General features: G+C 51.4%; 1 protein-coding gene across 3 annotated transcripts in view; it reads left to right on the forward strand.

Moving 5' to 3' along the window:
- Positions 1–24,105, forward strand: part of GRK5 (G protein-coupled receptor kinase 5) — a 232,014-nt gene that overhangs the window by 168,734 nt on the left and 39,175 nt on the right. For all 3 annotated transcript variants that reach the window (XM_070780926.1, XM_070780927.1, XM_070780925.1), the window contains exon 4: positions 7,385–7,462. In XM_070780926.1, the coding sequence (XP_070637027.1) occupies positions 7,385–7,462 (78 nt within the window). The remainder of the gene's footprint in view (positions 1–7,384; positions 7,463–24,105) is intronic.

Consider the following 24,105-nt stretch of genomic DNA (forward strand, 5'->3'; position numbering starts at 1 on the left):
AGAAAAAAACCGTAGTCAAATCTATGGTTTTTCCAGTAGTCATGTATGGTTGTGAGAGCTGGACCATAAAGAAGGCTGAGCATTGAAGAATTGATGCTTTCGAACTGTGGTGCTAGAGAAGACTCATGGGAGCCCTTGGACTGCAAGGAGATCAAGCCAGTCAATTCTAAAGGAAATCAATACTGAATATTCATTAGAGGGACTAATGCTGAAGCTGAAGCTCCAATACTTTGGCCACCTGACGCAAAGAGACTGCTCATTGGAAAAGACCCTGATGCTGGGAAAGATTGAAGGCAGGAGGAGAAGGGAATGACAGAGGATGAGTTGGTTGGATGGCATCACCAACTCAGTGGATGTGAGTTTGAGCCAACTCGGGGAGGTGGTGAAGCACAGGAAAGCCGGGCGTGCTTCTGTCCATGCGACTTAGCAACTGAATAACAACAAACTGGGTTCATCTATTGGACATCTGTGGGATTGTCCTCTCTCCTTGGTGCCCCACCCATACTCCCAAAGAACACAGCTCTTCCAGAAGCTGCTCTGTTCTTAGTGATGTCACCTGAAGACCACAGTTGATGGGAACAGCCTGTGAGCCAATGCAGGTCAGTGAGTCCTTTTCCTGGGGTTTATTGACTTGAAATAGAGGAAAACAACAGAATGGGAAAGACTAGAGATCTCTTCAAGAAAATTAGAGATACCAAGGGAACACTTCATGCAAAGATGGGCTCAATGAAGGACAGAAATGGTATGGACCTAACAGAAGCAGAAGATATTAAGAAGAGATGGCAAGAATACACAGAAGAACTGTACAAAAAAGATCTTCACGACCCAGACAATCACGATGGTGTGATCACTGACCTAGAGCCAGACATCCTGGAATGTGAAGTCAAGTGGGCCTTAGAAAGCATCACTACGAACAAAGCTAGTGGAGGTGATGGAATTCCAGTTGAGCTATTTCAAATCCTGAAAGATGATGCTGTGAAAGTGCTGCACTCAATATGCCAGCACATTTGGAAAACTCAGCAGTGGCCACAGGACTGGAAAAGGTCAGTTTTCATTCCAATCCCAAAGAAAGGCAATGCCAAAGAATGCTCAAACTACAGCACAGTTGCACTCATCTCACATGCTAGTAAAGTAGTGCTCAAAATTCTCCAAGCCAGGCTTCAGCAATATGTGAACTGTGAACTTCCAGATATTCAAGCTGGTTTTAGAAAAGGCAGAGGAACAAGAGACCAAATTGCCAACATCTGCTGGATCATGAAAAAAGCAAGAGAGTTCCAGAAAAGCATCTATTTCTGCTTTATTGACTATGCCAAAGCCTTTGACTGGGTGGACCACAATAAACTGTGGAAAATTCTGAAAGAGATGGGAATACCAGACCACCTGATCTGTCTCTTGAGAAATTTGTATGCAGGTCAGGAAGCAACAGTTAGAACTGGACATGGAACAACAGACTGGTTCCAAATAGGAAAAGGAGTACATCAAGGCTGTATATTGTCACCCTGCTTATTTAACTTCTATGCAGAGTACATCATGAGAAATGCTGGGCTGGAAGAAGCACAAGCTGGAATCAAGATTGCTGGGAGAAATATCAATAACCTCAGATATGCAGATGACACCACCCTATGGCAGAAAGTGAAGAGGAACTAAAAAGCCTCTTGATGAAGGTGAAAGAGGAGAGTGAAAAAGTTGGCTTAAAACTCAACATTCAGAAAACGAAGATCATGGCATCTGGTCCCATCACTTCATGGGAAATAGATGGGGAAACAGTGGAAACAGTGTCAGACTTTATTTTTGGGGGCTCCAAAATCACTGCAGATGGTGCCTGCAGCCATGAAATTAAAAGACGCTTACTCCTTGGAAGGAAAGTTATGACCAACTTGATAGCATATTCAACAGCAGAGACATTACTTTGCCAACAAAGGTCTGTCTAGTCAAGGCTATGGTTTTTCCAGTGGTCATGTATGGATGTGAGAGTTGGACTGTGAAGAAGGCTGAGCGCCAAAGAATTGATGCTTTTGAACTGTGGTGTTGGAGAAGACTCTTGAGAGTCCCTTGGACTGCAAGGATATCTAACCAGTCCATCCTAAAGATCAGCCCTGGGTGTTCTTTGGAAGGAATGATGCTAAAGCTGAAACTCCAGTACTTTGGCCACCTCATGCGAAGAGTTGACTCATTGGAAAAGACTCTGATGCTGGGAGGGATTGGGGGCAGGGGCAAAAGGGGACGACAGAGGATAAGATGGCTGGATGGCATCACTGACTCAATGGACGTTGAGTCTGAGTGAACTCTGGGAGTTGGTGATGGACAGGGAGGCCTGGCGTACTGCGATTCATGGGGTCGCAAAAAGTCGGACACGACTGAGCGACTGAACTGAACTGATTGACTTGAGGGGAATTCCTTCTCTGGTAGAGGAGGCTTAGAATAAAAAACCTGGGCACCATGTTTCCTGCCACTGGAGCAAGTCAGGCAGCACCGAGGGAGAATGAGGCCAACACACACAGAGACACAGATACACACACACACAGACACACACACACACAGACACACACACACACAGACACACACACACATAGACACATGCAGACACAGACATACACACAGAGACACACAGACATACACAGAGACACACATGCACAGACACACACAGACACATACACACATGCATATACACACACAGACACAGACACACACACAGACATATATACACACACAGACACACACACACATATAGACACATACACACAGACACATACACACACAGACACACACACACAAACAGCCACAAATACACACACAGACACACACGCTGTGAGCGTAGGTTCCAGAGGTGCTCACATACCTGGTTCTGTTGCTCTGGGCCAGGCTGCATTTCCATTTTCCCCACAAGTTGGTTGTTCACCCCATCCTCGGAGCTCAGGAACCCAGAGATTCTAGTTGTGCCTGAATCAGACTAGGTTGAGGTTCTTTTCACTTAGAATTGAAAGAGTAACAGGGAGAGCCCTTTGCATGATGGCCTTGAGAGCCCTGTGGGGAGTGAGGACAGGGGAAGAATGCTGGGGGCTGGGGGCAGAGGAGGAGCGGTGAAGGGGTGGCAGAGAGCCGCTGAGAGCTGAGCTCCTGGGAGAATGACTGGTGGGCAGGAGGCGAGAGCACAGGCTCTCCGCTGTGGGACTCAGACACGTCAGCCAACCACCCCCCGCCCCGTCCCACCCCCACCCCAAGAGAGGGTCAGAACCCTCTCTAACTTTTCTGAGTTCACCTCTGTCCAGATGTGTCGCTCAAGCTTGGTGGCTATGGTGCCGCCTCTCCTTGGGATCCCTCCTATCACCCTCTGTACCCCACGTGGCCAGGGGTCCGCTCCTCCTTCCCTTCTTTCTCTGAGCCCGCCCCATTGACCCTGGGCCAGGGAACCCCTTCCTGACCCAGGCCCGACAGGGCTCCTCACATGATAGCCAGAGATCTGAGAAGGCTCTGCCTGCCCAGGTGGACACAGGCTGTGAGGCTGACCAGGCCCATCTGACCCTGGGACCCTGGTGCAGGGACACCCCTGTTTGTAGAGCTTCTCCATTCTAGCTGGGCTGATGAAAAGTGGCAGGCAATGCCAGCCTTCTGAAGGATTTTTCAAGCATCAGTGAGGGACTTGGCCAGAGATGGATGGCTCGCTCACATGTGAATGAAGTAGGGTTTAATGAAGGGCGGTTGTCGGAGTCCTGGCCTACGTACGCAGATACATCCGAGCCTTCGCCGCCTCCAGCTCTGCAGGGACAGGGGCCCATACGGGAAGGAGTGGGAGAAGGCAGCTGCAGGAGCCTGGGCGCCCGGCAGGGAGGGAACTGGCAGGGAGCTCCCCATCCTCACTCTCCTCTGTCCCAAAGCGGGGTGGGCAGTGACTCCAGAGGGGCAGATGGAAACCCCTGGCCCCCAGGGTTGGCACCGGCAAGATGCCAAGGCCGGTGTGGGAGGAGCCGGGTGTTTCTCCAGAGAGGGCCACGGGGAGCAGCCTTGCCAGCTGGGCGCGTCACTTGTCCCTGCCGCGAAGACTCTGGAAAAGCTGACCACATCGGTAATTACAGAAGCCGGAGGTGGCGAGACCTCAAAGCTTCTCTGACTTCATCTTCCTGCCAGGGCAGGAGAAGGGTTCCCGAGAGGAGGGGGATGACATCTCGTGGAGAGGAATTCTGCTCAGACTCCTCTCTGTAAAAATCAGCGCCGGCTTCTGTGAGAACGTGGCAGGGCCCCTTGTACCGGTTTGCAATCTTCATGTTTTTTTAAAAACTCATCTGAGAGAAATGTGTTTAATAGAGGACATATTTTCATTAGCATTTTCTGAGATGGATGATGCAATTAGAGCCTGCCAAGAGGATGAAATATTGGCTTTATAAACTAGGATGTACACAGATGTTTATACCCTCTTGGCAGGCACAGATATATAAATAATTCTTTTTGCCTTGAACTCAATGTCGTATTTTGCGCTTTGTGTTACAGCATCTCCTCCCCAAAGCCCATTCCTGTGTTTGGCATAAATCACCGTGCGGAGAGAAGGCTCATTAAATGCCTCCCTCGGTTGGCACCGTGGATGTATCTGGGGAAGAGAAGTGTTCTCCGAGTGGATTGGCAAGGAGCTCTTTGGCGCTCTGGCCGTTAGGGCTGAGCCCAGGGCAGGAGAAAGTTTCAAGTGGGCAACACAGCAGGGAGGACCGTGTGTGTCCCCTCTGTTGGGGGCGGGGGTGGGGATAAGCCCACCCCTCTTGTTGGAGGGAACTCCTATGGATGGACGTCACAGGTCCTCTTGGCATGTCGTTTACCTCTCTGTTCACTGAAGTCACTGTCTGCCATTTCCAATTGTAAAATTCTAGGCTGTTGGCCCAACCCAACTTCTTTTAATTTATTTATTTTTAATTGGAGGGTATTGCCTTACAATGTTGTGTTGGTTTCTGCCGTAGCTCAGCACGCATCAGCCACAGGCATACATGTGTCGCCTCCCTCTGGAACCGCCCTCCCGCCTCCCACCCCATCCCACCTCTCTGAGGTCGTCACAGAGCACTGGCCAACCGAACTTCTTATTTGCTGCTTCTGTTTTCTGGCTGCAGCTGATTCCGGCAGCTTTTGCCCACCACCTGGGCAAGGGTGCTCCCGCAGGAGCGGATTCCCGGTGGTCCCCGCCTCCGGCCCATGTGATCGCCCTGAGCGCTGCCCGGCCGGGGTGTTTTTCTCCGTAGGTGGCCTCTCAGGACGGGTCCCCCAGGAGCCCCTCTCGGGGGTCACAGTGGAGACATGGCCTGTCACTCCAGGTGACTTAATCGGTGCGGAAAGCCCAGCTGGAAGCCTTCTGTTGGTTTTCTGCCTCCCAGCACAAATGCTCTTCAGGAGGTGGTGACCTGACATGGACTCTCAAAGAAAGGCCTTTTGATCCCGGGCTGGGGAGGCCTGTCCCGGCGTGCTCCCGGCTGCCTCCCTGTGGAACCCTGGCGCCCAGCTGCCCGGCCGGGCCTCTGCTGGGAGGCAGCTGACCTGAAAGTGTTGTTATTTTTTTTAACGTGGGTTTTAGTACCCAGAGCAATAATATTTTCAGCTGGCTATTGAGGCTGATTAGTGAGCCTCAGACCTCCGTTTGGTTAAATAGAGCCGCCTTCGCAGAGGTATTTTGGGACGGTGCAAATCCAGGGTTCTGCATGGGATTGAGTTACCCCCCAAAAGGTAGGCGGCCATTTGCCTGTGGCCTGGGCCCTGCAAAGCAGTCTGGGTAAATTCCCACAGAGCCAGACCACCAGGCGGGGTTCCCAGGGCAGCTGGATACTGGGAGCATCTCTCTGCCCCCCATGGAAGATAGGTGGGCAGCTGTGTTCTAGAACCCTCTGCCACAGAGAGGTGTAGCTCCAGCCCAGGAGGGTCTTCCTGACTGGACTGGTGAGAAACCGGACTCTAGACACTGAGAGTCTGCTTTGAACTCGCCCGGGGGTGGGGGTGGGGGTGAGTACTGGGGTCTAACTCTACAGTGAGGTGGCCGGGAAAGGAGTTTCAGACCCTCTGTGCTGGTGTCACTTCCTGTCTCTTTGGAAATAGCTGCACTTTTGGATGGAGGCTGACAAATCCTTGGGTGGCAGATTTGGAACCAGTTATAAACAATTTGCAATTAGTTCCCTTGTTGAAATGAGAAAGGCAAGCTCACCAGGCTTTTCATTAAGTCGAGGCAGCCTTTTATCCTCTTGGCAAGTGGATCAAGTGCCTGTGGAGGAGCCTCACGTGGGGTCAGGGAGAATAAAATGGCCCGTCTTTCGAAGCCTCGCTTCTACAGAGCCTGGACCCCACTGGCATGGTCAGCGATCTGGGTCCTAAATTCCTTGGTGTTGTGAAAGGGGTCCGGGCTTGGAGGTCCATGTTCCAGCCCTGCTGCTTCCCCACCACTGACCCTGGGCAACTCTGCTAAACGCCCTGCTCTTTGTATGTGGGTGAAGGCATGTGATTGCAGCCTGCCTTCTGTGTCACTGTGAGCTCAGTCTCTTAGTCGTGTTCGACTCTTTGTGACCCTGTGGACTGTAGCCCACCAGGCTCCTCTGTCCATGGAATTCTCCAGGCAAGAATACTGGAGTGGATTGCCATTCCCTTCTCCAGGGGATCTTCCTGACCCAGGGATCAAACCCATGTCTCCTGCATCAGCAGGCAGGTTCTGTACCATCGTATCACTACCTGGGCTTAAATACGGTTCATATAAGAATATCTGAAAAATCTCTGTGTGTTCCCTTTGTAAACTGAAAAACTGTCAAAGTTATAGCATGCATATTATTGTCTTCTCTTACAAGGTGTGGTAATTGCAATGGTGGTAAATAGAGCAGCCGTTAATTGAGTATTTATTATGTGCCCAGATTTGTCTTGTTTTCTCTGCACAATCGCCCTATACATAGGCGTTTTTTCCAGCTTCATTGTATGGCGGTTGAGGAAACTGTCCAAGGTCATGTAGCATGTAAGGTCTGAGTGACCTCAGGCAGCCTCTTGAGGGCCTTCCAGTTTGCCGGCTCTAGTTAATTTCCAGCAGCTTCTTTTGATTTTCCTAAGCTTGTGGTTCTCCCCACCAGCTGCCTGGATGCTTGACCCCATCACCAGAGGGTCTGACTCTGTGGGTGTGGGGCGGGGTCCGAGCACCAGCGTTGGCTCCCCAGTGACTAGTGTGCTGCCGCTGTTCTGAGCACGTGTCCACAGTGGAGCTGAGCCAGCTGGACTGGACACCAGGGCCCCTCCCTTCTCTGGGCCTCACTCCCTGTCCTGCCGAAGAAGGAGTTCGGTCACGTGACCTCCAGGGTGTCTTCTCCAGGGGCCTCTAAGGTTCTACAGTTTTAAGAAGCTCATGAGCAAATCTCTTATTGTTCTTTTCCTTCTTCTCTTTTAGGCAGAATATGAAGTTACTCCAGATGAAAAACTGGGAGAAAAAGGGAAGGAAATTATGACCAAGTACCTCACCCCAAAGGTAAGAGGCTACCCAAACCCCACAGCAGGAGTGGGAGGCCTTATGCAGGAATATGGGCCCCCAGGTCTGTGCTAGGCCAGTGGGGAGCACCCAGCCAGGGATGCCATTGGTCTCCAGATTCAGAATTTTTATCCTCTTCAGAGGTACCCAAGCCTGGCAGGGCCAGCGCAGGTGGTCCAGGCCAGAGTAGGCCTGCAGTGGGGAGGCCTGCTTCTTGGGGGCCCAGTCCCCTCCAGGGGCACTCTTGCTGCCCTCTGCTCATGCCCAGGCATTTGTGGCGGGACAGGTGAAGGCTCAACTGAGGCAGGGGTCAGAGTACCCAGAAGAAAGGGCTGAGAGGTTGGTGTGACCAGGAAGGGCCCAAGAGTGCTTAGGAGGAGGGCCTGGCTGAAGCTGAGTGGGCAGAGGTAACACTGGCTGAACACAGCAGAGTGCTGAGTATTCTGAAGCGCTCTGGGGTAAGCTGGAGGGCGAGGGGCCACCCTGACCTCCCCTGGGGCATGGGGCCACACCCATGGCCTGTTCGAATTCATGGTGGCCCTGACGCTGGAGGCGGCAAATCAGGGCTGCCGCAGCCACTCAGGTTTTGACTTCCGGTCAGGAGACAGAGGTAGGACTGTGAACAGAAGGAATCCAGTTCACACAGCAGCTCCTCCTATGACAAGTGGGCCACTGAACACCTGCCCTCCCCTGCATCTACTGGTGAAGGCATTCACAAGGGGGTTAAACCCACAGTAGCTCTTTCTGAGTTGACAACCAGGCCTCCTCCCCTCCCTGCACTTATGGATTCTTCTGCACAGTTTTATACATTTTATCCACACAGCTTGGAAGTCCCTTGAGGAGGAGGATAAGCCCCACCTCGTTGTTCTCAGCAGGTGTCCCAGGGGTCCTTGGCAGTTCTGGTCCCACCTCAAGCCTCGCTGCCCCCGGTGATATTAGACAGGTCCCAGGGGCCCATGCAGTGATGCGGGCCCCTCGGGCTGCACTGAGCCCTCGCCTGGAGCAGCTGTGCTGGCCTGCGGGCCACGGGCCCAGCCCCACCCCAAGGTTGGCCCCTGTGGCACTTCCTCCTGCTTCTGCTGAGCCAGCACCCCTGTTACTTCCCTCCGCTGTTTCTCTGCTTCTGCTTCCATCGTAATCCTACATGCCTCTTAATGGAATGGCAGGCCACCCCAGGGCCTTTGCACTTTTCAGAAGCAAGAGGATTCATGTTCATCAGCTCTTTCAGATGCTGGACAGGGCTGGCTCTCTCTGTACAAGGCGTGGCCCTGGGCACACCCAACTGCCTGCTCCATCTGCAGGGACAGACCTGAGGACCCAGCTCACTACACAAACTTCATCCAGACGCTTAGACAGCAGTACAGAGAGTGTCTGCACCCCATCTCACCAGTGACCCCTACCCCACCCCCAGTGACCCCCCGACCCTACCCCCACATCTGCTGGTCTGGCTGGGATCTTTGCTGAAGATGAGGTGGTTCCTTGGCTGGCCTTCTGGCTCCTTCAGCTCATCCTAGGGCTACTGCAGGGGGTCACTTCCCTGTCTCCCCACTGGCCAGCCTTGACCAGAAGCCTCTGCTCTTGGACCCCGGTCTGGGCCCCCCAGACCTCGCTGCCCCTGCTGCGCACTGCCTATGTCTCCTGGAGGGATGGGGCCCAGCCTCCCCCTCAGCTCAGAAGGTTTTACAAGTGCTCAGAGCTTGCCAACATTTTTTCCTTAAGTACTCTTCAATTTTAGAAATTTAAACCACACCATATGGTATGGCCCAGGGGCCTGGGGGAGGTGGCCCAAGTGGTCTGGGGGTTGACTGTTTTCCTATAATAAATTTTGCGCTGCCGGCCAGGTCCTTCCTGCAGTCACTCTCGCAGGAGCCTGTGTTCCTTCTCGGGGCTGCAGATGCCCCAGCAGCTGGGAGAGGAGCCATGTGGCTGAAGCCCCAGCTCTGAGGCCTCCGAATGACCCCCAGGACCCTTGTCCTCAAACACAGATAGTCTTTACCTCACAGTCCTCCTCAAGGTGCAACTCATGTCTCGGCTCCAAGCAGCATTTTCCAAAGGGTAGACGGGGCTTTCCTGGTGGCTCAGCGGTAAAGAGTCCTCCTGCCAATGCAGGAGACACACGACTGATTCCTGGGTTGGGAAGATGCCCTGGAGGACGGCATGGCAACCCACTGCAGGATTCTCGTCTGGAGAATCCCATGGGCTGAGGAGCCTGACCGGCTACAGTCCATGGGGTCGCAGAGTTGGACATGACTCAGCTACTAAACAATGATGGACACTGATCATTTGAGAGGATCTGTGAAAAAAAAACCGACCATCACCGACCCAATGGACATGAGTTTGAGTAGGGAGGCCTGGCGTGCTGCAGTCCACGAGGTTGCAAAGAGTCAGAAACGACGGAGCGACTGAACTGAACTGTGAAAAAAACACGTCTGTGGTCAGTTACTTGTGGACATGACTTTTCCCCGCATCTCTCCCTTGTAAAGATTTACCCGGTGTGTGAGCACATTAAAGGCTCTTGAGAGGTAAAGAAACCAGCTCAACTGATAACAAAGCATTTCCCAGACTTCCCCTCCCCGCCTCATAATTTCACATCCTGCTGAATACGTCTGGGGCTGCAAAACGCCTCCAGGGGTCTTCAGGACCTGGCCTCCAGCTTTCGCTCCCAGAGCCCCCAGGCTGGGAGCTCCAGCCGCCACCTCCCAGTCCCATCTTTACATGCCCACCTGGTCACCTTTGTCCGAGCTGTTCCTGGCAAGGCCTCCGACCTGGAAGGCGCTCCGCCGACTCTTATCTTTCTCCTTCTGTGTCTGCTCCATCGCACAGAGTCTCCTCTGCCTCTGGTCAGAAGCCGTCGCTCCTACCTGCTGCTCTGTTGTGCTTCTGCAGGTCTCTGGGGTTGGTGCTTCCACAGCCCCAGAGGCTGGGTTCTGAGGAGCCCCCCTTACAGAGGGGGCGACAGCACATCACCAGACGGGCCGAATGCGGTCTGACAAGAGCAGTGGTGGACAGCGCACAGGGAAGTGAGGGAGGCCGGGGGGACGCTGTCCTGGGCCAGCCTGGGTGAGCCAGGAAGGTTTCTGAAAGTTGATGCAGCTGAACCAAAGTTTCACGTGGTGGTGAGGAAGCCAGGTACAAATGGAAAGAAAGGAGTGGGGCCTTTCCTGTGCAAAGGTCCGGAGCAGGGGCTCTCACCTGGGGGCGTTTGGCAGAGTCTGGAGATCTTTTTGATTGACACGAATGGGGAATGTGCTCCTAGCGTCTAATATACACGGTTCAGAGATGCAGCTGACGTCCTCCAATGCACAGGACGGCCCCCCACCTAAGAATTATCTGGGCCCGAAATGTCAGTAGCATTGAGGGTGAGAGGCCTTCGTGCGTAGAGGGGAATGGATGTGTGTTGGCAGGGAGGTCTGTCCCCAACCCCTAAGCTGAAAACGACTATTGGCAGGCTTATTTCTAGTAGGGGGACAGGGACCTTCTGGGAGGCAAGGCTTGGAAAACCATGGTGGGGCATTTGCACCATCCTAAGGGCAGTGGGGAGCCCCGAAGGCTCTGAAGGCCATGCACAGCCCAGGTTGGTCTCTCTGGCCCTCGTGTAGCAGAGGAAGGGGAAGAAGAGGACTTAAGGCAGGAGGCCATCCTGGGAGCTGCTGCCATAGCTGTGGAAATAGACACCAGGGCCTTGGGAAATGTCAGGCAGAAGGAGCTCTCAGGGGATGACAGGTGTGGGAAGTCAGCAGAGGGGGCAAGGGGAGTCTGTGCTTTCCACCTTGAGTCACTGAGTGGGTGCGGATGCCCCCAGGAAGGGCAGGGTGCTCAGGACGGTGGCCGGGCTATTAGCTCTCTGGGCAGAGATGATGGCATCTATTGTGTGTCCCCTCTACCCCACCCCTACCCCCCACAGCGCTGCACACATGGCTGTCTTTCATTGTGAGTTGGTTTGAATGAGACAGGAGGGGGCCCAGGAAGCTTCCCCCCATGAGCCTCTCCCCTCTGCCCACTCAGATCTCTTTCTGGGAAGCTGACACTGAGCTGGCTCGTGTCCCCCAGAGTCTGACAGGGGGTGTTTGCTGGGAGTCTGGCTGGCACATCCCTGCTCAAAGTCAAAACTCACTTCCGGAGCTGAAATCTCTCTCTCTCCAAACCCCGACTTGAAGGCGTCCATCCCAGGGACTAAGTCCACTCGTTGGATGCTGCCCAGAATCCTGCGTCAGTTGCCCACACATGGCCAGCTTTGCTCTGGGGGCAGTTAGAGGACACCAGCCTGGGGTGGGCTTTGGGATGGGCCAAACGCTATTGAGATCTGACTCAAAGGCAGCAGAGTGCTTATGTGGAGGCGAGTTTTAGAACAAGGTAGACCTGCGTTGGAAGCTAGGCGTGGTCTCTTTTAACTGAGCGGCCTTGGGAAAGTTCCTTAACCTCCTGGAACCTCAGGCTGCTCCTCTGTCAAGTGGACCGGGTACCCTGAGGGTCATAAATACCAGCCAGGACAGAGCCCAGGAGCTGGTATGCACAAGACCCTCCCTCGGTGGTGGCTCTCCTCTGACTTTCCCCGTCCTGGTCTGTGTTTTTCAAAATCAGGCCACTGAATGATGAAATCATTTAGACATGAACTCCAGCTGTGGAGCTGTGAGAGGCCAAGAAGGGGTCCGGAGGGCCCCCAGCCTCAGAGGGCTGGCCAGAGAGGCTGGACTCCTTCAAATGCAATGCCTTAGTCAGGATGATTAATGCTAGTTGCCACAACAAACAAACCCCAAATCTCAGGGGCTTCACATACCAAAATTTCTATTTCATGCACACTTTGACTGGGTCTTTTCTGCATAAAGACTAGGGGGCCTGGCTGCTTTTGTGTGTCCATCACCAAAAGGGAAGGGGCAAATGAGGGAAGTACATGAGCTTTAAATGCCTTGGTCCCCATGTGACACGTTACTGTCTCTCCCCAGCCCCTAAGCTGAAAACGTCTATTGGCAGGCTTATTTCTAGTGCTGGTGAGGCAGTCATGAGCATGGCGTGGTCCATAGATATTCTTAGGCTTGTCAGCTCAGAGGAGCTGCCCAGAGCTGGTCGAATCAGACATGCATTGGGCTCTGCCTTTCAGGCACCTACAGATCAGAGGTGATACCTGTAGCAGATGTTAAGGGGGCAGGGTTGCTCTGAGCTGGGGGGTGGACCAGGAAATACTCTTAATTATAATAATAAGTAATAGTAAATGATCCTAAAAAGAGTATTACACAGCATTCATCACTACAGACAGCATTTAAAACATACTAGTTTATGGAGACTTCCCTGCCGGTCCAGCAGTTAAGACTCTGTGCTTCCAATGCAGGGGTTGAGGGTTCGATCCCTTGTTGGGGAATTAGATTCCACATGCTGTGTGGCATGACCAAAAATTAAAAATAAATAAAATAAAAACAGAAAATAAAATACTAGCTTATGGAGATATAATTCACACATCACAAAATTCACCCTTTTAAATACACAGGTCAATGGTTTTTAAAATTGTTGCAGAACTGTGCAACTATCACTGCTATCTGATTTCAGGACATTTATCTCTCCCAACAAAAACCCCATTCCCATTAGCATCACTCCCTATTTCCCTTTCCTCCCACTCCAGGCAACTGCTAATCTCCTTCCTGTCTCTGTGGATGTGCCTATTCTGGACATTTCATATAATTAAATTCGTGTATATATGGACTTTCGTGTCTGACTTCTTTCAAGGTTTCATCCGTGTTGTAGTGGGTATCAGTATTTCTCATTTCTTTTTATGGCTGGATAGGTAATATTCCATTATGGATAAGCTCCATTTTATTTATCTCCTCATCAATTGACAGACACTTGGGACATTTCTACTTTGGGGCTATGATGAATCACGCTGCTATGACCATCCACGCACAAGTTTTTGCATGAACGTGTATTGTCGTTTCTCTTAGGTATGTACTTAGGAGTGGAATTGCTGGGTCACATGGTAACTTGATATTTCATCAGTTGAGGAATGACTAGGCTGTTTTCAAAGTGACTGCACCAGCTGACGTTCCCACCAGCAGGTTATGAAGGGGCCAATCTCTCCACATCCTCTCCAGCACTTGGTATTTTCTGTTTTGCTTTGTTTTTGTAATAATTCTAGTGGATGTGAAGTGGTATCTCATTGTGGTTAGATTTGCATTTTCCTCATGACTAATGATGGAGACGGTGATGGCAACCCACTCCAGTGTTCTTGCCTGGAGAATCCCAGGGACTGAGGAGCCTGGTGAGCTGCCGTCTATGGGGTCGCACAGAGTCGGACATGACTGAAGTGACTTAGCAGCAGCAGCAGCAGCAGCATGACTAATGAGCACCTTTTCATGTGCTTATCGGCTGTTCCTATATCATCTTTGGAGAAAAGTCTATTCAAATCCTTTGCCCATTTTTAAATTGGGTTGTTCATCTTATTAATGTTGAATCCTAAGAGTTCTTTTTATGTTCTAGGTACAAGTCCTTTATCAGATGATTTGCAAATATTTTCTCTCATTCTGTGGGTTGTCTTTTTACTTTCTTGCTGGTGGCCTTTGAAACACAAAGATTTTTCATTTGATGACATTCAGATTCATTTTTGTTACTTGTTTTTAAATGACTTGTTTTCATGTTGTCTTATCTGTCCTTGTAAAAAAGGCCTGTTTTCTTTGAATAATTTTATTCATTTTTGGCTGTGCTGTTTTTGTTGCTGTGCAGACTTTTTCTCTAGTTGCGGTGAGCAGGGGCTACTCTCTAGTTATGGTGAGCGGGCTTCTCATTGCAGTGACTTCTCTTGTGGAGCTGAGGCTTTAGGGAGCGCAGGCTTCAGTAGTTCAGATGCTTCAGAAGTTGCGGTTCAATAGTTGCAGCTCCTAGGCTCTAAGAGCACAGGCTCAAAAGTTGTGGTGCACAGGCTTAGTTGCTCTGCAGTATGTGGTATCTTCCCAGATCAGGGACTGAACCCGTGTCTCCTACATTGGCCGGTGGATTCTTTACCACCGAGCTTCCAGGGAAGCCCAGGCTTCAGTTTTTCGAGGATTAGGGTGTATATGGAGAAACATTAGGTCCATAAATCTCTCAGAGCCCATTGCCTGCTATGAAGAATAGGGCCAGGTCTGGTCCTTCACCTGCACTCCAGCCCTGCTCCTGGTCGACATGACGCTATTCTTTAGGCCCTCTGGATACAGCAGTGCAATCACCTGCTCTTGGATCTTTCTAGCAACTGCCCGAGATGGGTATTAGTGTAACCACTTTACAGACCAGGCACCTGAGGTTTGAGAAGGGAAGAGACGTTGGTTTAGAATAGCAGAGGCAGGGCTTAGAAAGAACTCCTTAGGATCCTACTTCACGATGCTGCTTGTAGAACATTTTACTCTAGTTCATTTTAATTAGGCCCATGAGCAACTGTGCCAGGGCTCCACCCTGGTCACTAAGGCCAGGCAGGTGGCACCCAGTTTCAATGTGGTTTTGCTAGAAAGTATCCGTGGATTCCAAGGGAAACTCAGACCTGGCAGAGGGTCCTGTGGAAAGGACCCTGCATGGGCTTCTTCCGACAGATGAAGTGGGCAGGTGGGCTGGGACAGCCCTCTGACGTGAACCAGCTTGGCATCCTCTGTGGGATGCTTGGAAAGCCCCGGAGCAGGCGGTGCTTAGAGGGCATTTCTTGCGGGAGGTCCGCTGGCAAGGCCCACAGATGCAGGCCTCTTTGTCTCTGTGAACAATGATAGGCTAAGCAGGGCAGTTTGTTCTTGTTAAGGGGGAAATTACCCATCAGCCTGAGTGGCTGCACAAAAGAAATCTATTCCTAGTGCTTGTTTGGCTCTCCGGAAAACATCCACCTTTTATAAAGTAAGGAGCTTGAATGAAAGGAAATAATAATTACTCCAAGTTCCTCTTTCTCTGGCCCCCCTGCTCACAGCCTCACTTCACTGGCGCCTCCTCCTACCCCATCCAGGCAGCGGCATGGGATCCCAGCTAGTGCAGTCAGGCTACCTTCCTGGTAGGGGACAGCTCCTCGGCCTCTGGGGCAGTCAGAGGCTTCAGCCTTTGTCCTCGGGGCACATGGAACCCTGTTCTGCCACTTTCCAGCTGGGCATCCTTGGAGCCTCAGTTTCCCCATCTGAGTATGGGGATGATAGCCATGGTGCTCAAGTGGGCTCCTTCTTCTTTAAATCAACTCATCTTTTAACTTAAAATAAATGTTTCAAAAGGAAACTTGGTATCTGGAATTGCCTGGAAAGCCAGTATTGATTTGTTGTACATAAAGATAACATGAAAATTTGACATTACATCCTAGATGGATGCTGTTTTGCTCATCTAAGGCTCTGAGCTGCCTTTCTCTTTGTTTTGAAGGGAAAGTAGCGAGTATTAGAGACAAGTTAGCAAGACGGCAAGTAGCATCACACTGAGACTTTCTTCTTGATAATGGAAGACTTAAAGGAAAACTGAAAAGGGAATACTTTTTTCACTGAGTGATTCAATGTTATTTAATTGTGTCCTTGCACCTCCAGGCTAAGATAACTTCATCACCTTTGGAAAATGCTGGGCTGTCTGCCTCCTAACTGTGATGCGTTTGATAAATGCTGGTTTGTTGTTGGAAGAGACAGCGTGACCTAAAGCAAAGGGCACTGGACTGGGGGCGGGGGGGGTGGTCACTCTTGAATCTCCCTTCCTGGGGTCTGGGGCCTCAAGGAGCTGGCTCAGAATTGGCCTAACCATCTAACCAAAGCTTGGTCTCCGGGGCAACCAAGGCCATGGAATATGGGCAGGTTTGGCTAAAGCCTCCCTTCCTAGTGCCTGCCATGTCTTCCATGGGGTTTGAGCTCCGAGCCAGGGCCTTGGAGCCAGCTTTTCGTCTCTGCTAAGATCACTTGACTCTTGTCTGCCTCTCAAGCACCCAGCATCTCCATCCTGTTGTCAGTGAAATCTGGTCAGCTCAGGATTCACCTCTGCTTGAACCCCTCCTGGGCAGGGCCTGACTAGGTGGCCAGCTTCACCCTGGGTTTTCCCACTTCCTACCTCAGCACTGCAGAAAGCCTCAAGGGTGGAAGAAGATTGAGAAGAAAACTTGAGAAAGGAACTTCCTGGGAACGGCTCTTACTGTGAGCCAAACACTGTTCTTAGAGCTTTAAATAACGCATTTAATCCTCCATTTTAAAGATGAGGAGATGAAGACACAGAGAGATTAAGTAACTTGCTCAAGGTCACACAGCTGGCATGAAGGAAGCCAAGACTTCAGAGTCTGTGCTCTTGACCCTTCCCTATCCTGCTCTCCTAAGAATCCAACCTGGCTCCCTGCCTTGGGCTCCACTCACACTTCCTCTTGATTGAAGAACTATTAGTGAGCAGGGAGCTAGGGCGCTGTTTTGAAGAGCAGCAGGGTTCCTGGGTCATTTCAAGTTTCTGCAGCCCCCAGCACTATAGTGCTCCCTACGGAGGGTCCCTGCTGCTGAGCCATGCTCAGAATGACTGTCTGGGCCTGCAGGAGTCCTGGTGTGCTGGGAGATGACCCTTATAGCCCACTCTCAGGGACCATTCTGTCGGTTCACCCCAAAGGGAAGGAGACGACACCGCCTAGAGCATGCTGCAGCTCCCGGGGATCTTAGAGGCCCCCCAGTCCAGGGCCTGGCCACAGTTTCAGCTGTAGATTTCCTAAGGCTAAGATGCGTGGATCAGCTGTGGTTGAGCAGGCCTTTGGCTCTCTTCTCTATCCTAGGCCCTGGCTTTTAGAAGAACACTTAGGACTGTCTGGAACCCAGATTTTGAAAACTGCTGGGCTAAGCCAGACTCCTCATGCCCTAGATGAGGGAACTGAGGCCCAAGAGGAGCCGGGTCCCTGAGGGTCATACAGCTGGGAGAGGAGACTGGAACATCCCTCACCGGGCTTCCCACTCGCCCGTGCTAGAAGGGTGGCACAGAGACACGAATAGAAAGCTTCCTGGCCTCGTTTCCCACCTCCCACCCCAGCTGGCCTGCAGCGGAGCCTGAATTCCCGTGAGACTCTCATTCTTTGGCTCAGTACTTGTCTAAATGCTGTGCAAAACTGAGAAGGCCACCGTTTAAGCATAGGTAGCTTCCCAGGTAGCGCTGGTGGTAAACAGCCTGCCCACCAGTGCAGGAGATGAAAGAGTTGTGGGTTCGATCCCTGGTTCAGGAAGATCTCCTAGAGGAGGGCACAGCAACCCACTCCAGTATTCTTGCCTGGAGTATCCCATGGACAGAGGAACCTGGTCAGCTACAGTCCTTAGGGTCACACGACTGAAGCGATTTAGCACAGCACAGCCCTTGAGGGTATCACTGAATCTAACCCTCTCACACTCCTTTACTAAGGGTGGATATAAATGAGGGAGGCGGGGCAAAGTAACATTATTTTATTTTTTTGAAAACAATTTTTTCCAGATTTTTTTTTTAATGTAGACTATTTTTAAAGTCTTCACTGAATTTGTTACAATATTACTTCTGTTTTATGCTTTGGTTTTTTGACCGTGGGGCATGTCCAGCCAGGGATCGAACCCCCACCTTCTACATTGGTAGGCAATGTCTTAACCGCTGGACCACCAGAGAAGCCCTAAGTAACATTGTTTGAGCACTTACTGTATGCTGTGTGTTTTAAACCTTTATCTCATGCTGTCTTCATGACAGTCCTGTGTAGTAGACACAATTGTCCCTGTTTTACCTTGGAAAAAGGGCTTCATTAAGAGTAAAAACTGGGAGAATTAAAAACAGGGACCGATACAGATACCTGTATGCAAGTATCCATACCAGCATTATTCACAATTGTTGAAATGTGAAAATAAGCCGTGTCCATCGGTGGATGAATGGATGAGCAAAATGAGGTCTGTCATACAATGGAATATTATTCAGCCATAAATAGGCATGAAGTCCTGCTAGAGCATGAATAAATCTTGAAAACATTAGGCTAAGTGAAATGAAGAAGTGAAAGTTGCTCAGTCGTGTCCAACTCTTTGAGACCCCATGGACTGTATGATCCATGGAATTCTCTAGGCCAGAATAGCCTAGAGTGAATAGCCTTTCCCTTCTCCAGGGGATCTTCCCAACCCAGAGATCGAACCCAAGTCTCCTGCATTGCAGGCAGATTCTTTACCAGCTGAGCCACAAGGGAAGCCCAAGTGAAAGAAATCAAACAAAAAAGGCCACATTTGTATGATTCTACTTACATGAAATGTCCAGCATAGGCAAATTCATTGAGACAAAGAAAACTAAAGCTTACCAGAGATTCAGGGGAAGGGATGGAGAGTTATTGCTTAATGGGTATAGAGTTTCTGTTTGGGATGATAAGAAAGTTTGAGAAAAGATGGTGGTAATAGTCAACATTATGACTGCAATTAATGCCGCTGAATTGTCTATTTATAAATGGTTAAAATGGCAGTCTCTCCGTTATGTCTATTTGACCACAAATTAAAAAAAAGAACAACAGAGAAAGAGTGATGATGAGATGTTACCCCAGTCTGTCTGATTCTAGAACCTGGATGCTTTCCTTTCCACTGCGTCATCTTGTCAGAGGCCTTGACCAAAGGCATCTTCCGAGCTGCTTCATGAAGGAGCAAGTCGGGCTGGGGGTGGCAGGTGGGCTGAGGGCTGTGTGGATAGGCTGGACCCTCCTGTGCGTGATCCACTTCTTGACGCCCAACCTTTATGCTGTGTCATTAGCATTTTCTCATTTCCCAGACTGTCTACAAAGCATTTTCAACAACTGTGTAATTGTCTCTCAGTTCAGTTCAGTTGCTCAGTCGTGTCCAACTCTTTGAGACCCTATGAACTGCAGCACGCCAGGCCTCCCATCACCAACTCCTGGAGTCTACCCAAATTCATGTCCATTGAGTTGGTGATGCCATCCAACCATCTCATCCTCTGTCATCCCCTTCTCCTCCTGCCCCCAATCTTTCCCAGCATCAAGGTCTTTTCAAATGAATCAGCTGTTCACATCAGGTGGCCAAAGTATTAGAGTTTCAGCTTCAACATCAGTCCTTCCAATGAACACCCAGGACTAATCTCCTTTAGAATGGACTGGTTGGATCCCTCAGATAGACAAATTTATTTCTCCCCGCCAACTTCCCTGGAAAACACACCCTCTCTGTCTTCAGCCTGATGTCTCGGGGCTCCTCACAGCAGGCCAGGGCATGCCTGTCCAAGTTCCTCTTCCTTTCTTGTGACCTTCCAGGGCAGAAAATGGGAGTCTCCTTTGACGCTGGTGGAGCCGGCTCTGCCTCTGATCCCCATTCCTGTGTGTGTGTGTGTGTGTGTGTGCTATTTCCTTCCCAGAATTCCTCTTTAGAGAGTGGCTGGATACAGTGAAGCCAGCCTCAGGCTTCCTGAGGACAACCTCCCCGCCCTCAGCACTGCCCTGGATGGGCAGACACTGGTCTCTGACCGTGGGTCTTGGGCAGAGAAATGACATCTTGGGGGTTTCAGTCGAGTTTCCCAGGATCTTGAAAGATGCCTGCCCTCCTTCACTCCCGAGCCGCCTGGAATGAAATCTTCACGGGAGAAATGTTTTCCTGGGCCAAGGTATTTGCAACACAGCTTCACACTGAAGCCAGTCTGGAGTCTGTGGACTGGAGGGTGACCTGGAAGATGGAACACTGGCTCGCTATGCCCTTGCCGCTCATGCACAAGGAATGAGAGACACCCCAGGGTGTGAGCATTCTGCACCCCGGCCCCATCGGACCTGGGCCTTGTGAATTACCTGCTCGTGACCGTCCTGACCCGGAGCGGAGTTGGCCGGATCCAAGCCCCTCGCCAGGAAAAAGCCTGCTTCTCTGGGTCCTGAGCGCCAGCCCTCAGCCTGTGTAAACACCGAGTCATCTCCCAACACGAGCTCTGGGCCCGCAGTTCTTGACCGGGGATTATCAAGTTGACAGAGCCCGGCTGGCCTCTCACTCCAACGTCCAGGCACATTTCGTTTTGTTAATTATCCGCTTTTGCTTTTGACGTAAAAAAGTCAAGGTCTGGGTCAGGGCCACTTGTGTGTTTTCCTTTCTTTCTCATTAAAGTTGCCCAGCTCTCAGGGCCTCTGGCTAAATTCTACTAGTGTTTAAAAGTGCTCTCACTTCCTGACCTCTAAAAAAATCCTTCATCCTGATTTCTGCGAAGCCACTTAAAAACAGCAAAGGATGTAAGGGACAACATGCTTTACATCCCAGTCTGCTCTTCCCTCCTTGGAGGGTGAGGGCTGTGTTTCACCACTTCGCTGACACAGAGAATGTGACCCTTTGTGACCTGGGGTAGCCAGGTCAGCCACCCTTTCGGGGCACCCTCCGAAAGGGCTGGGACCCCATGCAGGGCCTACTTGTTCAGAGGACTTCCTGACCCAGTAGCCCTCCACCAGTGGACGGTCTCTGTGAGCCTGCTCTCTACCATCTTAAATTTGTCTAGAAAAGTGTCAGTTTTGCCATAGGGTTAGGGTTGTGTGCGTGCTAAGTCACTTCAGTTGTGTCCAACTCTGCGACCCTATGGACTGTAGCCTGCCAGGCAAGAATACTGGAGTGGATTGCCATGCCCTTCTCCAGGGGATCTTCCTGACCCAGGGATCAGGCATGTTCTTTACCACTAGCTCTACCTGGGAAGTGTTAGAGTTAGGGTTAGGATTCTTTTAGAGTGCTGGTCTTCTCATTGTCCGGCCACATTCCTTTCATCCTCTGAGCCTTGATAAGACCTCACTTTGGCCATAAGGTCACCTCTCTGAGCTCGTCCTTCAAGGGGCTGAGAGCCCACACCACACTTGGCCACCCTCACTCCCCACCAGCCTTGAACTCCTACCATTGGCCAAGTGAGTCAGTTTATGAGGTCTTTGGGGTGCGGCTCATGACCTGGGCACAGAACAGACACTCAGGGAACCTGTTGTAGCTGATGGATGGTGTCAGCTCAGACCCTTGCAGGAGAAACACCGGGCTCCTTGCTTCCCAACTTGTATCTGCCACAGCACCGAGAACCTCTTAAGTCTGCTCACAAAGGCAGCTCCTGTCCCCTCCAGTATCTTCCTGGCAGACTAACCAGCTAAACCCAGGGTCAGCCCCGAATTGGTATAAGAGATCATTGCCCAAAGACTTAAGGAGATTGCCAGGGTGGCCGCATGTTCTGTCTGCGTCATAATGGAACCATGGGCCTTACAAAGGACACTGGGCTGCTTCCTACCACAGTGTCAGAGCAATGGCCTTCCTTACCTTCTCCAGCCACGAGAAGCCCCAGAGAGCCCTGTGAGCCTCTCAGACTCTGGGTCTTTGGCTGTTTATCACAGAAAGATAAAGGTGCAGAGTGGCCGTCAGGCAGGAGGTGGGTGCCTGGGTGCCCCTCTGGAGAAAGTCTCCTTCAAGACTGAGTGCTGTCTGTCAGAGACAAGGGAAGATCCAGGTTTTGTGGCAGCTGAAGCTTAAATAACATTGGGGGAGAGTCTTCTTTAAGAAGAAAGAACAGAACATTAGGTACCAAAGTGAGTATTTCCTGAGAATGAGAAAAGAAATCACAGTGGACGCCTGTAGCCTTGGAGATTCGGGGCTTGTCACCTGAGATCTCCATTTCCTAAAAGTGCTTGTGCAGACTTGCTTCTTCTCCCACGGAGAACACTCGGTTGCTCCCCGGACTGCAAGTAAGGGGCCCCAGAGCTTCAGCTCCCTCTGCTTCGGGGTGAATTACTTCTGAATGGAGACCACACCCCCCTGACGGTCAGCAGCAAGCCTCACCTCTCCTTAGAGTGTGAGAGGAGCTGTGAGACTTGTCATTTTTCCAGTGTCTACCCCAAGGACCTCCAGCCACCAGCTGCCTATCCAGCATGTGTCTCTGCCCTCGGGGGCTGCATCTGGCATGGTGCTCAGGCCACATGGTCCAGCAGCTTCGTTGCCCACGTGGACACCCAGGGAGGAGCTCGTGTCTGGGCCGAGAGCCACAGGATGCAGTCGTCTGGCCTAGTCAGGCCCGGGAGCCATAGTCTCACAGCCCCTTTGCTTGAGAGCGCTTGGCTGGGCTGGTTCACTTTCCCAACGACCAAGATAACCAAACCCTGCCTTTCCCTTTGGTTCTGTTCTTATCTGGGGCTCGTTGGTTCGTGCCTGCTGCCTGGCAGGTGCGGAAGACGAACTACTCCAGATGGACCTAGGCTCCGCGGCCTCTGGCTTCTCCACACGGCACTGAAGGTTTTGATTAAAAGGTGGAAGAATGGCGCTTTCTCTTCCTGTCAGCCAGACCTTAAATCAACCCTGGAGTGAAACGTTGTCCAAGGCTGCCGATCGGCAAACGCACTCCGTGGTCTGCCAGTTGTGATTGTACAAGCAGGTTTCACTTCCAGCTGGGATTTGGGGGTTGGAATGAGCCCTGCCTTGCCCACCTCCTTCCCGGTCTGCTTTCTTCACCCAATTCCTGTTCCTAGTGTCAGGCAGGCTGGGCTGAGTTAGTTTTTATGGAACTTGGAACCAGCCAACTTGAGTAGGGGGAGAGAAGAGGGAGGGGAGGGGGAGACTTTGGAGGGTCCTCCTCACCACCAGGCCCAGCTCCTGATTTTACAGATGGTGAATTTGTCTGGAGTCTTGGTGGCAAGTGGCAGATACTTAACTCCCAGTTGCTCAAAGGAGGAATTTATTGGAAGCGTGGGGGGATACGGTTAAATGAAAGCATCAGAGAGACATGGCTCTTCATGGGCTCAGGAACCCATGGCCCCAGGGTGCTTCTCCCAAGGCAGTTCCAATTTCCCCCAGCCACCCTCAAGCTTCTAGTCCACAGTTTCCACCCCAAACAAGCACTCCAACTGGTTGTAACTAAGAAAATCCCAAAGAACTGATTGGGCCAGTTGGCCCAAAGGCAGGAGGTAGACCAGATGACCTCATGAAGGCATTTCTGCTTTGAATGAACATATGCATACACATTTGGTGAACAAATGTATCGAGCACTGACTGTGTTCAGAGCACATTGTAAGTTCATTCCAGCAAAGCAGAGTGGAGAGATGGCAGGCTTTGGAGCTGCACAGGCCTGGATTTGAACCTCAGGTCCTCTGTTTATGAACTGTTCTGTCTACGGGCATGTAGAGTCCTAGCTGCTTGCCAAGTGCTTTACTCAAGTTCAGATGAGACAGGAATAAACAACATTTCTGCCCCTTGAAGAGCTCCCTAAGGCTCAGCATCCACGAGCCCCACCTAGGGCATTATTCTGGGGAACGATGGAAAATATGAATTCGTGGGAAAAGTCACCTGGAGGGGCCAGTGGCTATCAGCCGGCCCCTCTCCCAGGCGCCCATGATGCTTCTAACCCTGGCTTTGCCAGAGACTGATTCCCACCCCTGCCCCCGCCCACGGCTGGGCCCGGGCAGCCCCGTGTGCAGAGCTTCCCACCATTGACGCAGATCTCTCCGTCAAGGGTCAAGGGGCGGCCAGGGTATGACTGTGGGAGTGCCCCTCCCTGGTTCCTGTCCTGGAGGAGAAGTGAGTTGGCCCCCCAACAAACAGTTGCCTCCAACCTGATATGGGTGGGACAGGCAACACCCCCCCTGCTGCAGGAAGCCACCTGTTTGGAAGGGAGCGGACCCCCTGAGACCCCTGTCTTCCAGAGTGTCTTGCCTCTCTTGCTCAGCTTTTCCTGAAAATCAGGTCTGTCCACATTGAGAAATTGCAAACAGTTTACATGGGGAATGTCAACTGCCCACATAT

Source organism: Bos indicus, chromosome 26, assembly GCF_029378745.1.
Source record: "Bos indicus isolate NIAB-ARS_2022 breed Sahiwal x Tharparkar chromosome 26, NIAB-ARS_B.indTharparkar_mat_pri_1.0, whole genome shotgun sequence".
Classification (NCBI taxonomy): domain Eukaryota; kingdom Metazoa; phylum Chordata; class Mammalia; order Artiodactyla; family Bovidae; genus Bos; species Bos indicus.